The sequence below is a fragment of the Solea solea genome, chromosome 13 (assembly GCF_958295425.1).
Source record: "Solea solea chromosome 13, fSolSol10.1, whole genome shotgun sequence".
Classification (NCBI taxonomy): Eukaryota; Metazoa; Chordata; class Actinopteri; order Pleuronectiformes; family Soleidae; genus Solea; species Solea solea.
This window is the reverse complement of record NC_081146.1, coordinates 24,411,788-24,429,745: the sequence shown is the minus strand read 5'-3', so window position 1 is coordinate 24,429,745 and position 17,958 is coordinate 24,411,788. Positions and strand designations below refer to the sequence as shown.

The 17,958-nt window shown below is 43.2% G+C and overlaps 1 protein-coding gene across 10 annotated transcripts in view; it reads left to right on the top strand.

The window, feature by feature from the left end:
* Window positions 1–17,958, top strand: part of syngap1b (synaptic Ras GTPase activating protein 1b) — a 156,605-nt gene that overhangs the window by 122,125 nt on the left and 16,522 nt on the right. For 6 of the 10 annotated variants that reach the window (XM_058646992.1, XM_058646989.1, XM_058646983.1 and 3 more), the window contains 12 exons: window positions 1,163–1,402; window positions 2,351–2,686; window positions 3,638–3,782; window positions 5,019–5,163; window positions 5,274–5,510; window positions 5,813–6,014; window positions 6,625–6,827; window positions 7,974–8,175; window positions 8,562–9,161; window positions 10,127–10,621; window positions 11,580–11,753; window positions 13,343–13,554. In XM_058646992.1, coding sequence (XP_058502975.1) covers window positions 1,163–1,402; window positions 2,351–2,686; window positions 3,638–3,782; window positions 5,019–5,163; window positions 5,274–5,510; window positions 5,813–6,014; window positions 6,625–6,827; window positions 7,974–8,175; window positions 8,562–9,161; window positions 10,127–10,621; window positions 11,580–11,753; window positions 13,343–13,554 — 3,191 coding nt within the window. Of the gene's footprint in view, window positions 1–1,162; window positions 1,403–2,350; window positions 2,687–3,637; window positions 3,783–5,018; window positions 5,164–5,273; window positions 5,511–5,812; window positions 6,015–6,624; window positions 6,828–7,973; window positions 8,176–8,561; window positions 9,162–10,126; window positions 10,622–11,579; window positions 11,754–13,342; window positions 13,555–14,494; window positions 17,595–17,958 lie in introns of those variants that run through there. The other 4 variants (XM_058646990.1, XM_058646991.1, XM_058646986.1 and 1 more) reach the window with 4 other exon arrangements.

Genomic DNA, 17,958 nt, shown 5'->3' with positions numbered 1-17,958 from the left:
AACTCTTCTCCGATCAGTCGGACGATTCGCACCAATGCTGTGTTCACTTTTATCTGAGGTCATTGGAATTCCTCACGTGACGTCGGAACGTAGAGCAGTGGAATTGACTGGTATTGCTAATTGCTAACAATGGCTAGCCAGAGATATGTTTGCGTCCACGTTTTTTTTTTTTTCCCAGACTTCCGGGGGTGATGTCACTCCCACACTTGGGACTTCCGAGTTCCGGTGAAAATGGAATGCGGCATCAGGGCCCGTACACACACACACACACACACACACACACGAGATCGGAGCTAGGTCCTTGACTCCAAACGCCACCCGCGCGTTTTTGTGTTCATAACCAAAACACAACTTTGGGAAAAAAGATGACGTCATAGCTCCCACTATCCAATTTTTTTTGGTGTATTTCCGTGGCAGGGTTACGGTTATGGCGCCACATACAGGCCTGGCATATATACTACAGTATAGTACTGTTCCTGCGTGGATAAGTCCCAAGTGCTGGATGCTACGTAGAAGAAGACACACGACGACACTATGACACACTTTCACCCATGATAACACTGGTGTGATGATACAGTGATTGTGAGCGATTCTACTCATTGCAGGATTCTTTAATTCAGGATTTATCATCGTGTACGCGAGACAAAACTTTCATTCACAGCAAAACATTTCTGTTTTCAAGAATTTGTGATCGAACAGCAGCGCCTTTTCTGTGCGTAGCCAACACATGGAAGCCTTGTTTACGTCTATAACCAATGATATATGAGACACACTTGATCGACTGTCTCCCACGTGTCGTAGCACTGTTAGCTGATAAGTTAGGCGATGAGACTCTTTCTCGCAAATATGCAGAAGTTCTTAGCGCTCCAAGAGCCGTGTCATGACGACTTTAAGAACGTGCGTGTCGAGCAGCAGGTTTTGTGATTGTGGTCAGGAAGTGTAGCTGTGTGCAGAAACATTACCACCATCGTTTGTCCTCTGTCTTTGCAGCACATGTGCTTTGTGTGTTTGTATGTTAAAGTGAAATTCTGTCTCCGCTTCCATGTCTTGTTTTTCCTCTGTCCTCTGTCCTCTGTCCAACAAGATAAAAAGAAGCATTTAATGAGTCAAATTCTTAAGATGCTCTTGACCTCTGTTTGACCCCGGCTCTGTCTCCTCGCAGGACAACAGTCGGAGAGTGGACAATGTGCTCAAACTGTGGATCATCGAGGCCCGCGAGCTTCCAGCCAAGAAGCGCTACTACTGCGAACTTTGTCTGGACGACATGTTGTACGCACGAACCACCAGCAAGCCCCGCACCGATACCGTGTTCTGGGGCGAGCACTTTGAATTCAACAACCTCCCAGCTGTCCGCAACCTACGCCTTCACCTTTACAAGGAGACGGACAAGAAGAGACGCAAGGTGATCAACAGAACTGGGATTATATTTCATATTTTCAAACAACACTTTTCACCAAGCAAATAAAATAGGGCCCTAGGAAGCTGCCTGCTGATTGGCTACCTGAACGAGACAAGACACGGGCTTGGAGTCTCTGTCCGTCTGGAACTCGTCCCCCAAGTTTTCCCCCATCGCACATGCGACAAAATAATTCTAAGCATCTAACGTTTATAATCTGACAAACGTTGGATGTTTCCCGCGACTCCAAGCCTGGTCTACTTCCGGTCCATTGAGCTCTCGGGGCCCTAAGTGTATTTTCAAACAATAAAATACAGTATTTTTGAACGATTAAATCAATATTTTATTTGCTTTTTAAAAAGTTTTTGACACAAATCTCATTCCACAAGAGTAGGAAAAAAAACAACTCGAGTAAAAGTGAATTATCTTTATGATAACGCTGTGAAATTAGATTTTATGAGGTTAAAAATACACAAACGTTAAAATAATTACGTTAAACCTCGCCGCTCCTCTTGACATTTATGCAACAGAAGTTTCCCAATTTGGCCTGATGGAGTATCCACAGCGACAAAGAGACGAGGAAACGCGCTGTGGGCGGGAGGGTTGACATTAAAACAAGTTATAGTGATGCAGCGCTGTCCATAAAGGGAAGAGAGTCCGCTCAAAAAGTGAAGTAAAGACGCCAGAAACAATCGGAACCATAAAAGAAGCAGTCACATCAACAAGTCTATAAAACCCCTGCAGATGCAAAGTGTTTTGGTTGTTAAATGTATTTTATTTTAGAAAGTAAAGTCATTTTGAAAGCAAATATGATCACTTTATTATAAGAGCCACCTAAATTCTAATTTATAACATAAAAACTCAAGTGATTCAGTGTTTTAAGGTTTAATTTACAACATGTTTATCTGTAATTTAATGGATATTGTGTTTTTTTTTTTTTAACAATCCATAAAGGAAAAAAGCACATACTTAGGACTTGTAAGCATCCCCATCTCAAGCATCACCGGGCGTCAGTTTGTGGAGCAGTGGTACCCGGTCATCCAGCCCAGCGTCCTCACCAAAGGGGCCGGCGTCGGCGGAGGAAAGATCATCAACGCATCGCTACGCCTCAAGTCCCGCTTCCAGACCATGAACATCCTGCCCATGGAGCTGTACAAGGAGTTTGCCGAGTACGTCACCAACAACTACCGCACCCTGTGTGCCGTGCTGGAGCCTGTGCTGAGCGTCAAGAGCAAAGAGGAGGTGGCGTGCGCGCTCGTGCACATACTGCAGAGCACGGGGAAAGCTAAGGTACGGACACGTCGTCTCAATGTCTTTTTAAACCAGAACTAAACCCCGCCCAGGGCCTGATTTTGAGAAATGCCAAGAAGTGGCAGCGAGAGAGGGTGGGGGAGCGGTGCAGGGGGCGTGGCCTGGGTGTGAAATCCAACTCGGAGTTGAGACTCTCGGTCTTTCAAAAGGCGACGGAGCAGCAAACGAGTCTCGCACTGGTTGGAGAAGAGAGTGACGAAAGCTCGTACCAGTGACACAAGAGTGGACTAAGAACCCATGAATGCAGTAACTAGTGTTTGACCAGAGAGGGCAGTAGATGCAACATGTGTGATTTCAATACTCAACACTAAACTGTAAAGATTTGCACCTGGATCAACAAATAACTAGATACACATATTATATTCTGGATTACACCTGGAAAAAAAGTGGTTTAGGAGTTTAGTTGCACTTTAACATCGAAGGGCTCTTACAATTTAGGAGAATCCACAAGTGTTTTGTGTCATATTGACTTTTTATCCACACATTTTGGCATTTTGGGAGCCATAAAACACTCACTCACTCATTTTCTACCACTTTATCCTCCACATGAGGGTCACGGGTGCCAATCTCAGGTGTCGAAAGGCGGGACAGAACACCCTGGAAACATCGCCAGTCCCATAAAACACTATTTTTTTGGAAAAACTTCGTTGGTTTTGGAACCACCTTTGTGTTGTCGTATTTTACAGCCATTCCACAATCATTTTGGGAAAATGATTATGTCTCATACACATCTAACTAGTCAGAATATGTGTTCTTGATAATGTCCGTCCTTGAATAACCTTGTTTCCCCCCGTGAAGCGATGTTTTCCAGGTCATAATTGGTTTGCTTATCTCGCACCGCACTCGCATCGAAACTGAATCTCCAGATTCTTCACAGTTTGTGACGTTGTTGATTTTTTTTGTTTTTATTTTTCCTCCTTTTCTCTGCAGGATTTCCTCTCAGACATGGCGATGTGTGAGGTAGACAGATTCATCGACCGCGAACACCTTATCTTCAGAGAGAACACTCTGGCCACCAAAGCCATAGAAGAGTACCTCAAACTGATCGGACACAAGTACCTCAAGGATGCTATAGGTGAGTCTCCACAGCAACCTATAATTCAGGAGATAAACTTTTTTGGAAGTTCTGGAAAAAACAAAACTTTTATTAAAGGTGAAAAAATAAAAAATCCTTCCCCTGATACTATATTTCCCACTTTTATTTCACTGTGTGTGTGTGTGAGTGTTTTGGCTCAGTGACATAGTCTGGTTTGTTTGTGGGATTATTCCTCAGAGTCAGACGCGTCTTTTTTGCCTGACGTCTATGAAAATGAGACACAGCTCTCACAGGAATAGGTGAAGGAAAATAAAAAAGCTGCAGTTTTATTGATTCATTTCTTAAGTTATATAATAGAATGTCAATAATCTAATCTGTAGAGACCAGTCCCAGCGTAATCCAGCATCTGTAGATGATTTCAATTGGAAGTAAATCAAGATAATCTCAGTTTGTACAAATGAATTATTCATTCATGATACAGCAACTCACACACACACACACACACAAATACACCGACATTAAAAAAACATTATTTTGTTCCTACAAACAATCATGACGTCAGCCTCTATTTTATTTTCATTAGCGATTTAAAACATTGATTATTTTCTCCGTTAATCAATGTGTTGTTTGGTCCATAAATTGTAAGAAAATGTTGAAAAGACGTTGATCAGTGTTTCCTAAAACTTCAAAATGACAATTGATGACCTTAAAAACCAAATTTATTCCATTTTAATGATTTATTTGTTTTATGGAGCAAAGAAACCAGAACATATACAAACTGATCTGAGAAACTTGTTATAATTATTACAAAAAAAACCTGTTAATTGACTATTTTTGACTGTTTTAATTCAAAATGATGGATTCATGTAGTAATCGATGAACTCAATTCATTTGAATACAGAGAGATCTTTATTCAAACTAGATAGTGGAAGCGAGGTCTGATCACACATGTTACAGATAAAGTCCAATCTAATCTAATCTAATCTAATCTAATCTAATCTGATCTGATCCAGCCTTTCCAGGCTGTTTTTTTCCCGTGAATAAATGACCTCACACTACAAGTGCTTTGTATCAAAGTGACACACTGAATCCATCAATTACTCATTCATTCATTCATTCATTAAGCTTCTAAACAGATTTTTGCTTCTTCAAACCATGAAGTTGCGTTAACGTTGGGCTGTGTTTTGTTTATGAAGGCCATTGTTTATTAAAAAATAAAAATAAAAATGCTTCTTTATTCTTCACTGACTGCTCTTTAATGAACTATCATTAAAGGGGAGTTCATTAGGGCCTTGTATGAGTCGGAGGAAAATTGCGAAGTGGACCCCATGAGAATACCACCCTCCGTTCTCCCGGACCACCAAGCCAATCTCCGAATGTGCTGTGAGCTGGCACTCTGCAAGATTGTTAACTCCCAGTGGTGAGTATTTTGGATTGAGTGTGTTTATTAAAGATTCACAAGGCGTCAGAGTCTGTCACTGGGAAGGTTGAGAGTCTGCGGTTCTTGTTGGTTTTCTCTGTAACGTGCAGCGTTTTCCCCCGGGAGCTGAAGGAAGTGTTTGCCTCCTGGAGAGTTCGCTGCGCCGAGAGAGGTCGCGAGGACATCGCCGACCGCCTCATCAGCGGCTCCCTCTTTCTGCGCTTCCTGTGTCCCGCCATCATGTCCCCGTCGCTCTTCAACCTCACGCAGGAGTATCCCGACGAGCAGACGTCGCGCACGCTCACCCTCATCGCGAAGGTCGTGCAGAACCTGGCCAACTTCTCCAAGTCAGTTTGATCTCGTGTTGCTTTTACCTTACAGTTATTGGTGAGGTTTGGTGTTGCAGCTGGATTTTTTCTCACCTGGAGAAGCTAAAAGCTCAAACGATGTTTAGTTTTGTCCTTGTGGGCTTCTGTAAAAGCATGTGGGTCCAAAATGGACGCCCTTATATTGTTTTTTTTGTTCCTTTTCCACTTTAAAACCTGCAAATCCAAGTTTCTGAAGTGTTCTTCACCGTTCCAAACCTGGCAGTTTGACTCTTTAAAGAACAAGAAAAGAAACTTACTCGTTGGTCTCTTCTGTTTCGCAGGTTTGTCACTAAGGAGGAGTACATGTGCTTCATGAACGAGTTTTTAGAGATGGAGTGGGGCTCCATGCAGCAGTTCCTGTACGAGATCTCCAACCTGGACAGCGTCAGCAGCGCCGGAGGCTTCGAGGGCTACATCGACCTGGGCAGGGAGCTTTCCATACTGCACAGTCTCCTGTGGGAGGTCATAGCTCAGCTCAGCAAGGTAAACCCTCATCAACATTATACACGACGTAAACAACAACAACTTTCCCCCTGGAGTTATTATATGAGGACACTTTTTAAACACTGTATTCAACAGGTTTTTGGTGCATTTTTATTTAACTAGTGCAGAACACATGGACCCATTCTCTTGCATTTCTTATCCAAACAACATCAGAATCAACACTGCACACACGGCTGCAGTGAACCTTGGACGGTTTGGACGGTCAAACAGCACTTTGCATGTATAGATATTGTCGTTGCATCATTTCTACACGATCAAATTCCATTTTTGCGACGATCAACCAATTTACGGGCATTTTAAATGACGTTAAAATACAAAAATAGAACAAAAATGCAGTTAGAACGGTAAATAGTCAAAGACGGACTTGAGATGAACCTCCTTTGCACTTGCTGAATGAACGTCCGCTTTATTGTCAAATGAATTCACGCCATGCTACAGCTGTGTTTAAAACTCGTGTTGTTTCCATGCCGCACACAGGAAGTGAGGAGGAAAGAGGAAGCACAACAAACCCTGGACTCTCTGTAGTTCAGACGAGATGAGGCTTGTTTTGGTAACTTACGGTAAATAATGTCTCTTTTTTTAACCGCAGGATGCCATCATCAAACTGGGTCCGTTGCCCCGCCTCCTGAATGACATCAGCATGGCCCTGCGTAACCCTCACCTGCAGAGGCAGCCCAGCCATCAGACAGACAGGGTCCCGGAGAGACAGGCCGACAGGCTGCTGTCACGGCCGAGCTTCAACAGAGGCATCTCGTCCGACTTTCAGAATCTCATGATGAGGGATCTGAACAGGTAGGACACGCCGCGTCTGTTCTCGCGCCTGTCACGACAAAACATCTGGGATTTTAATATTTTATCAAAGATGAGAGGAATCTAAAGTGAACAAATATGTGCGTCTCAAAAGCTGTCGGGTTTTACTTTTCCCTTAGCGAGCAGCCACTGAACTAAACTCACTTCAGTTTTTTACTTTACATGTTATTTAAAAAGTTACATTTCTCATTATATTACTGTTTTACTTTTGTAAATACAATCAAAAAAGGAAATAGTAGGAAAATGGGGGAAATAGTTGCTGCACGAACCACGATTCTCTGGCAGACCTGAACATGGCCATGCATAATTGGCTTATTGTTATTATTGTTATTATTGTAGTGGCTTAAGTGACCTATGGCGTGTTTCTGCTAGCTCTGCTCGTGACGTCATAACCAGGGAAAATACGTGACGTCGTCAGACTGCTGTGCACTGATTGCCGTCACAGGAAGAGGCACAAACTGAACAATGCCGGACTATAGATCAGTTAAAAAGACTCGACAATCCTGAAAACGTGGGTTAATGCATGTGTGATGCAGCTCGTGAAATAAATGCAGAAGAAATTAGATCACGTGTAGTTGTGAATTGAGATCACTATTTTTTTTAACAATTATCGCGCAGCCCTAGTAGGAAAACATTTTTTTGCTCTGTAATTCTAGTGATATAATTATTGTATATTCCTTTCTCTGACTCTGGCGTTCCAGTCAAAACTTCCCAGTAGGAACTCTGAAATTCCAACTATGACTGAAACTGGGAATTACAGTATTTTTACATTGTGATATTGATCATTTTAGTAGAGTGATGGATCTTAACTGTCCAAAATGTAACGTTTCAGGGGAAAAATTGAATATACTATGTTAATCTAAGTGTATCTAAGGCCATGTCGCACCGTCACCGTTTCTACAGTAGCCTGATCTTGTCAGACTTGCACGCCTGGGGTTTTTCCCTCTCTAGAACACAGAGGCCACCATAGTTACCTGATGGGACTTGGAAAAGGAGTGGCGAGAAGAGTGCTCATCATTAGATGTCACTGTTCAGAACCTCCAGCATGAAACATTTTGATTTATATTTCAGTGCACCTGCCTCATCCGCATGACTTTTTACAAGCCTTACTCACCGCTGTTTTCCCAGCTCTATAGATATCACTCGCCTGCCTTCCCCTACCTCCACCGGAGGGGTCTTGCCATCCCGCGGCCAGCTGAGTTTTCAGGACCGTGACCATCCTCATCGAGCGGCCTCCAAAGACATGTTTTATGTGTCCCGTCCTCCTCTGGCTCGATCCAGCCCGGCCTACTGCACGAGCAGCTCGGACATCACCGAACCAGACCCTAAGGTGAGTTTGACCACTCTGACTTGGGGGAATCTATCATCCCATCAACTAGGTTTAAGTAACCAAAGTGAATTTAGTATGACGTGCATGTTGAAGTCATACTTAATTGAATCTGTCATTCTCTGACCGAGGCTGTAGATTATCATGACATCTGCCTTTTTCCCACTGATTCACCTCGCAACTCATCCTAGCGGTATTTCCTGGGAAATACTTTGAGGCATTCCGATATCCAGGCCTCGCGGTAAAAACACCCGCACCACCCTCACCCATATCATCCGTGGCCACCTAACTTAGCAAAAAAAAATAATACGGGGGCGCAGTGGCCTCTCATACCCGCTATTACCTAGGTGCTCAGTGTCAGTAAAAGCGTATCTATGATGGACCTCCAGGATTCCCGCATGAACAGCGTGTCTAACCTGCAGTCGGTGGACATGCTCAACTCCTCCCAGGCCTCCATCGCTGGCATGGGCAGCTTCGGAGGGCTGAGCAGCGGAGGCGGTGGCGGCCTGGGGTCGGGCCTGAGCAGCCAGCTGCGGGCCGGTGGGAGGTTGTCAGCTGGCTCTGGCGGCTCCAGCATGTCGGGCGGCCTTCGGCTGAGCCAGCTGAGCCAGATGGGCACCACCACCGACTCGCTATCCCAGCAGCAGCAACAGCAGGCCGCCGCCATGCGCTACCCGCTTTCCTTCCAGAATCCCCTCTTTCATCTGGCGACCGCTGACGGGCCCCAACAGCAACAGCTCCATCACCAGCACAGCCGGGCCCAACCCACCGCGCCCCTGCTCCTGGCCCCAGAGCCCGATCCCTCCCACCAGGGCTACATCCCACAGTTCGCCCACGGGGGGTTCTCTCGCAGCGAGGACCTGTCCACCCTCAGGACCAGGGACGGTCACCTGGGTCAACCCAGCATCATCCACTCACACAGCTACAGCGATGACTACAGCAGGGCTGAATATGGACGCAGGCAGATGTCCATGCACGTGCAGGTAAACGTGAGTTCCCTGTATTCCCTGTGTTTATTGTGAAAAAAAAAAATGGAAGGTTGTCCATTGTTCTCAAATCTGGCAAAAGAGGATGATTTAAAAGTTGAGTCCTGGAAAAAATTGATAACAAGCATTTTTTCCAATGGCCGCCACACTCCTTTCATGTGTGGAAAAGTTAACTTTAACTTTTCACTTGCTTATATCACACTCAATGGCCCAGGCAGCCATTCAAATCAAGAAAGAGACCGGCTTTACCACCTCTGCTTTCTTGTATGGGTTCCCCCACCTTATCAAGAAAATGAAGCTCAAGCAAGAGCTCATTGTTGTCGCCTTATTATTTACATTTCATTGCCCACTTGTGTGTGTGCAGCCCAGCTCCACATGCACACAAGGTGCACCATACTTGTTCCCTCTCTGGCTTTTCTGAGTGTGTGATGTACAGTATGTGTGATCCCATCCCTGATCGATAATCTCAGCTCATGTTTTAAAGTGACTTTGAATGATTAATTGTGTTGTCTGATGAGCCTCCATACCTCCATAGATCAATTAAAACTGTAGTGCATAACGTTTAAATGTAAAGTACATAGGGGCGTTTAGATCTTGTGTCGCCCGGTGACGTTCTCGCACTGCGCACAGGAAGTGATGTGTTCGACTGAAAGCGGAAGTGAATTCTACTGCTCAGAAAACCCGATCATTCAGCCGTTTGATAGGATAAACACTTCTTGTCCCCGCCCACTTCTGTGCTGCTGCAGTCAGGTCTGATAGTATTGCCTGACAGAGCTTGTTTTCAGGTGAACGACGCAGCATCCAACTCATTTTTCTTTATAAAGACCAAACAGAAGCAAACAACAAAAATCCCCACTGGTTGTGCACTGCAGCTTTAAATCTAATGTCTCTGGTACCTAATATCTAACACACCCATGTTGCATCATCTGCTCCATTTCACTCCATTTTGTGTTTGCTTTATTTTGAAGGACAACCTCCAACAGCAGCAAATGATGGGCATGACGTCCCAGACTGGAACCTCCCACTCTTCCCTGGCCACCACGCCCCCCTCCACAGTCCAACCCGTGCGCCAGAGCTCTGTTGCCCCACCTCCCACTCAACGCGTCAAATCCCAGACCTCCCACCAGCTGTCCGTGAGCGCCGCTGCCGCTCCCGTCGCTCCGGCTAAAACGCGACCGCAGAGCGGGAACCTCCTCCAGTCGCCGGAGACCGGCTACGGCGGCAGGCAGCAGCAGCAGCATCAGCAGCAGCAGCATCAGCAGCAGCAGCATCAGCAGCAGCAGCACGGGCCCCGACAGCTGTCCGTAAAAGACAACACTGCCCCGGGTCTGCCCCACCAGCAGAGCTCCGTCAGGGAAAGCCAGAGTCCGCAGGGAACCACCAGTCAGACCACTCAACAGTCCCCGCAGCAGCAGTCTCAGCAACAGCAGCAGCACCTTCTCAAACCCACCATGAGCAAACAGGTAGCGTCTGCGGCCGAGAGGTTCCTTCATTCTTCTGTGCGGTTGCTGAAGATTTCTGCTGCTTTAAATGTGTTTTTACTTCCAGGTTCAAAAGTGAAGCCCAAATTGATACGTAACGTCAGAGTTGACGTCTAAACCAGTGGTTCTCAAACCTTTTATACCAACTGCCACCTGGAAAAGTATCAAGCTCCCAACGTTAAAATACAGTGGTGGAAATAGTTTGAGCAAAGTCAGCTACAGACTTTTCCCAGGTGGCAGATTTATTCCCAATAAGATCATTTGTTCCCTCATCCTGACCAATGATTATTTTATGTTGTTGTTTTCTTCATTTTCTACACACTTTGGTCAACATTCCTCAGCTCCACCCTTCAGTTGAACAGTATTTCCATCAGAGGAAGCTCACGTATCACAGTTTAAGATCCAAACCGTTAGTTTCAGGTCTTCTCCAATAGAACATGATGTCCATCCATCCATTTTGTGGTGGGATAAACACATATAGAGACAAACAGCCATTCACTCTCACTCCTACGGTCAATTTAAAGTGTCCAGTTTGTGGGAGGAAGCCAGAGAACCCGGAGAAAACCCACACACACACACACACAGGGAGGCCCCTTGTTCCAACTTGCGCTCGAATCCGGGTCTTCTTGCTCAAAGGCAAGAGTGCTAACCACTACACCAACCGTGTGGCCAGAACATGATGTCAATTTTGTCAATTTAGAGGAGAAAAGACGATAAAGTATGAGTGGACACCAGTGTGACCGATAGCTGGTTTCAGTCAAACTGAATCTTCGGATTAGTGGAAGACTATACGTCCACTTTTTATACAACAGTCTATAATCCCAGAGGGCGGCAGCAAGTGTCAAACTATACAAACTGAAAGTTTCTCATTAGTAAGACTTGACTTTTAAGAACTCATGTTCTCGTATATTCAGTGCGTGTGCTGGCCTTTTCTTCCCAGGGTTCCCAGTCTCCATCCACCCTCAATCCCCCGACCCCAGCCAACGAGCGCACAGTGGCGTGGGTGTCCAACATGCCTCATCTGTCCGCTGACATTGAAAGTTCTCGCATTGACCGTGAAGAGTTCAAGCTGAAGGAGTACTCCAAGAGCATGGATGAGTCACGCATGGACAGGGTAGGTACTTTTATTTATTTCTTTTAAAAAAACCTTCTCGACGCAGGAATGCTGAGTCATGTGTGCGACTGCCGAGCAGATGGCACACAGATCTGCGCCCATCGCGGAAGTCCAGAGGTCGCAATTAGTGTGGAAAATAACCACCTGCCAAATATTCATAAACCCTTCACTGTGTTTGCTGCGTTCGCTGCGCCTCGGTCGTCCTGAGTTTGAGTGTTTGGAAAGTGTTTGCTTCCTTCTTGTTGAGAGCGTCTGTGAGGATTCAGAAAAACTCAATCCACCAACCAGTGAGGCCACTAAAGGTCTCTCTGTACTCTTCAAACTTTCTGCATTTTTCTCTGCACCTGCATTCTCTTCTAATCCAGAATACTGTATGATGTTAGGCTTTTTTTTTTTAACTGATCCTGGTTTTGAGGAAAAAGAAACAAAGGGATTTTGTTGTAATTTAAAATTATAAAAGTTTTATTATTATTTTTTATTTTATTTAACATTAATATTTTCTGTTGAGAAAGTAGAGAAGAGAACGTTGGAGCAAAGAGAAAGTTGATGTAACTAATGAACTGCAATCTGTGATAAATTTGTCATAATCTCTAGAGATTATTTCAGATAAATGATTGCCATAGACTGCACGATTCAGGTGTAAACCAGTGTTTAATGTCTTAGTCATGTTATTTGCTGATCCAGTGTGAAATATTTAAATCTAACATGTCGTGATAAAAAAAGAAAATCGGTGCCTCTACTGCCCTCCCTGGTCAAACCCCTGCTACTGCAGTCAAATTTTGCCATTGGCTTCCTTGGTCCGCTGCCGCGTAACTGGTGCAAATTAATCCCATGATTCTTACTTTTTTTTCCTAATAATTCTCACTTTATTCTCAGAAATCTGACTTTAATCCCACAATTTTTACTTTTTTTCTAAGAATTCTGACTTTAATCCCACAATTTTAACCTTTTTTCTAATAATTCTCACTTTATTCTCAGAAATCTGACTTTAATCCCACAATTTTTACTTTTTTTCTAAGAATTCTGACTTTAATCCCACAATTTTAACCTTTTTTCTAATAATTCTCACTTTATTCTCAGAAATCTGACTTTAATCCCACAATTTTTACTTTTTTTCTAAGAATTCTGACTTTAATCCCACAATTTTAACCTTTTTTCTAATAATTCTCACTTTATTCTCAGAAATCTGACTTTAATCCCACAATTTTTACTTTTTTTCTAAGAATTCTGACTTTAAGCCCACAATTTTAACCTTTTTTCTAATAATTCTCACTTTATTCTCAGAAATCTGACTTTAATCCCACAATTTTTACTTTTTTTCTAAGAATTCTGACTTTAATCCCACAACTTTCAAAATTCTCACTTTTTTCTGACTGAACACAAAATCCTGACTCATTTTTTTCTCTCCTCTAACATTCAACACAGATGTTTTCCTCAAATATAGAATGAGGTCGAGCAGACAGACAGACAAACGAGGGGAACAGAGCAGATGACGCCTGAGAATGAAGCGAAAAATATGATTTAGGTGCTGAGGTTTTGTGCCAAATTGACCTTTAATCCAGATTTTCCTAATCCTGCCTCTTCCTCAGGTACGCGAGTACGAGGAGGAGATCAACTCCCTGAAGGAGCGCCTGATCATGTCCCACAGGAAGCTGGAGGAGTACGAGCGCAGGATGCTGACGCAGGAGCAGCAGACCAACAAGATCCTGCTGCAGTACCAGAATCGCCTGGACGACAGCGAGCGGAAGCTACGGCAACAGCAAGTGGAGAAAGACTCCCAAATTAAAGGAATAATTAACAGGTAAATGGAGGCTGTGGTTGGGATGGAGGGCAGAAGTCTCTTTACTTTTATTTATCATGACACCTAGTGGTGAATAATAGACATGCATGAGTTTTTCTTCCATTATTATTAAGTGGAAGTGACATAATCTCACAGGTGAAGATTCAGTTGGATTATTCTGTTAAACGACATTAGTTGCGGGGCTGCCACTAACGATTGACATGACGAAGCAGAATTATTGAGTCTTCGCGATTCCTTCCTTGCTTTGTTTATACGGAGCAGCAAAAATGGTGAAAATATTCACATCTGAGAAGCCGAGAACAAATAGTCGACGGTTAATTTAGCAGTCGGGGAATCGTCGCAGCCCCGGATGAGTCTGTTCCCAAAAGAATAGGACTCGACTGATGAGAGGTTGTTCTCGTGCAAAGAAACCTGCAGGAGGGGGGGGAGGTTGGTTTCAGTTTCATGAAAGACTTCAGCCCCGGGGAGTCAGGCAGGCAGCTGTCAAAGCTGCAGACGTGTGACCAGTCACAAATGAAATGAGGGGCCGTAACACGAGAGGACAGAGATCCATATCTGACGTGATAAGCATGCAGGGCGCGTTTGGTTCTTTATCCGCTGGAGACGTCTGATTGTCCTCTACTCGCTCTCGTTGGAGCAAATGTGCCGTAATAACCTCACGTTTGTGACCACGTTGCTTGTGTGAAACTGAAACGGCGTGGTTTCATTTATCGATCGTATCTCAGATGTTTTGAGGCATGAAAACCAAATGTTTTTTTTTAATGTTTGACTGCTGCTTAGATTTATTCATTTTCTTTTGTGGAAAGAGTTCAGCTAAAAAAAAAAGACTCTGTGAGGCAAACTGTTTCCTAGTGTGTGTGTGTGTGTGTGTGTGTGGTCTTTCAAACTGAAAGGGTGGATGTCTGTGACAGAGATTATTGCCACTTCTAATCCACTCCAGGAAAGAAGACATGGAATGAAGACAGAGACAGTCCTGCTCGTCTTTTACGGGGAAACATCTAGAACGGCCGAAGCACATTGTACTGTATATAAAACCATCATCACTTAGGGCCCCGCCCGTCCATGTCTTTGTGCCGCTGCACTTTTCATCCTCTCTTTTTTCCTTCTTTCTTTTTTTCTAATGGACAAAGCGCTTTGCTTTTAACCAGATCTCGTGGTCACTGGAGGTGAATCCACTTAGAATAACTTTCCAGTCAACTCTCCCACGAGGTTACACTGTAAAAGCACAAGGAGGAGGAGTCAAACTTTTTTATTTAGTGTGATTTTATGGGTTTTTTTCTCCTCGGACCTTCAGGCACAGGACTGCATAGGACTGCAGGATTTTTTTTTTTTATTAGATCTTCCATTTAAAATCCAAGAGAAGCGTGATCACCGGAGGGACAGCTGATTCTGCACAGTGATCACATGGACCAGTCGATCTCTACACTCGTTTTCTACGCCTCTTAGACACATGATGATGCTTTGGTGTAAAAAAGAAAAAAAAGAAAAAGGGTCACAGACAAAGCTTCAATCAGTCTGTGAGTGAGTGACTGAGTCAAAGCACTTATTGATTATTGCTGCTCTGGAGAACGAGCGGAATGAAAATCTGTGTGTGTGTGTGTGTGTGCGCGTGTCGGGGACACTGACGCGTTCTCCGAGGCTTACGCTCGTAGCTCGTGTGACTCTCGTGCTCCGACCACACGACCATGAACTTAAGTAGCAGACGCCGACGCTTCCGACAAAGTCTCACTGAGCCCAGACCGCAGTTTAGACGTCGTCTGAATCCAAGACGTGGGTCGTTCTGGATCCGACGACAAACCAGAGCCTTATAGGTGCTTTTTTTTTTTTTTTTTTTTTATCCTAAATTAATGTTTATTTTACTAGTTTTTTTCTTTTCCATTCAAATCTGTTACTTGATGCAAGTGCAAGCTCAGGTTCTGCAACACGGGAGCAACGCTGAATCCCTGACTCCTGCACAGGCTTGAAAAAAAAGAAAAAATCTCCTTTTTATCTGCAGAACTAACACACTTAGCATCGTGTTCCAAGTGTCAAGAGATTTTTTTTTTCCTTTCAGAGAAGCCTTAATGCTGCGTGCATAAACATTAAAGTCACTTCTTCTTCTTTTTTTTAACCTAACAATCTAATTTAAACCAAAGCCAAATGTTAAGTTTAGGTCACGCTTAGTTAAATCCACTGAAAACACTTTACCTGTAGCACTTTCCTTTAGGGCTCTGATCCCATTAGAGTAGTAATCCCGTTAGTCGGCTGCAGGCTTCCTATTTTTTAAATGTATTCTATTTATTTTTGGTTAAAACAAATATGATCTTATCGTCCCGGAGCTTTTTTTTTCACGTTTTTTGACACGTTTGAGGGCGAAAATAGAGGGAAAAAAAAATATGAATAAAAAATCAATGATTGAATTGATTGTACCTGTCATAGTAATAATTTATTTTTAACTATAATCCATAGCATATTCTATAGGTCTGTGATGCAAGAGCCATAACAATAATAATAATAATAATATATAAAATAAATAAATCTATCTATCTCTATATATATATATGAGTTCTATTCAGAGTGAGATTTTAACTATTTTAACCTTGCAATAGCAAACTTTTAAGCAGGGCAAGCGCAATAATAGCTACAATATGTCGACACCTGCGTTTAATGTACATAAAGTGACTTCCTGCTGAAACCTTTCTACCTGGTGCCGTCCACAGTACGAAAACAGAGGGAAATAAAACACTGGGATACGAAAAAGTACACAAAAAAAATGAAGAAATAAATAAAAGAGAGACAACGTGTGACAAAAACTCTGACAAAAAACAGTGTGTGTGCTTAAGTTGTTTCTTTTGGCTTTCTCTGTACGGTGTTTGTGATTTTTCTCTGCATTTTTAACTGAAAGACTGCAATGGATGTGTATTCTCATTATTATCATCATTATTATTATTATTATTATTAGTATTATTATTATCTATTAATTCAAGCGAGAAATCTTACACCTGTACGATTTGATTTCCATTTTCTTTTGCTGTATATGCTCGCTCCGTCATTGGTGGTGTTCCAGTGACGTGGTGATGGGGAAATAGTTAGATAGTCACAACTTATGCAGTCACCGTATCCGTTTTTTTAAATCTCATTATTACCATGACGATTAAAAAGGGCAACTCTATTGTTACTATTATGATTCCTTTTCTTTGTTTGTCTGACTTTTCAGAGCTTATAGATAATATTCTGGTGTCAGTATATATCTGCCTCTCTTTTGTAGCAAGAATATATTGATATAGGCAAAATGTTTCAATCTTGCAAATGAAATCAAAGTGGTGATGAGTTGTGGCTTTGATTTGTGTGCGTGTGTGTGCGTGTGTGTGTGTGTGTGTGTGTGTAACATGGCTTGTAGCAACAGCCAAGGGTTTTTAAATTCACTTTACACAAACCTGTGTCAATCCGTTGCAAATAACTCTCGGTGTGTTTCAAGCACAAAGGGTTCGACGAGGATCGGGTTTAACCGGTCACACGGTGGTGATGGGGGGGTGAGTTTTGGCAGCGTGGTGGTTTGACGCAGGTCTGTTCACCTTCCGTTTGGCTTGAACATGAACTCTTTACATCCTCTCTGTCTGTGTAGCAGAAATATTCCGACCTTGTGACCTCACGTTGTTCGACGACACTCGCGTTGTTGTTTTTTTTTTTGGACCATGATTATGTACGACTTGACCTCAGAAGCACACTACTTGAAGTACAACTGCATAGAAAAACAACAACAAACAAACAAACATGTTATTTTACTCCGCCCCCACCACCCACTCTCTTTGTAACACATCACCCACATGAATCATCGTCTGCCTTTTGAAGTCATGTCAAGACTTAATGCTGTAAACCCATGTTACATTCCATTGTTCTTCTGGGACAGTGCTAATATTTCTGTCTGTGCTTATGACTGATTCTTTTCTTTCTCTCTCTCTTTTTCTTTTCCTCTTCTCTATCCCTCTTCCTCTCTTTCTTCTTCTTCTTCTTCTTCTTTTGTAAAAACGACACTGTACATTATTTATGGAATAAAACATCCAAACACTTATGTTTGAAACTTCACCTGTGGATTTTTCCTTCTTTCTTGTCAAACATGTGCCTGTATGTGTGTGTGTGTGTGTGTGTGTGTGTGTGTGTGCGCTAAAATAAAATGTGAAGTGGAGGCAACACAACATGACTCATCAAAATTCATCATTCATCACAAAAACACACAAAAAAAAATCCTAAATTGGCCGAGAGTCTTAAAGCTGCAGTCAGTGATATCTTCTGTCGGCTAGGACCGCCTCTTTGTGGAGTCCTGGCTCCTGATTGGATAAAGCGTCCGCGATCACGGATAGCTGTTGGAATATCGGGATATTTATCACTCCCAAACAAATCGCAAGGGTGTTTATTCTTCCGCGA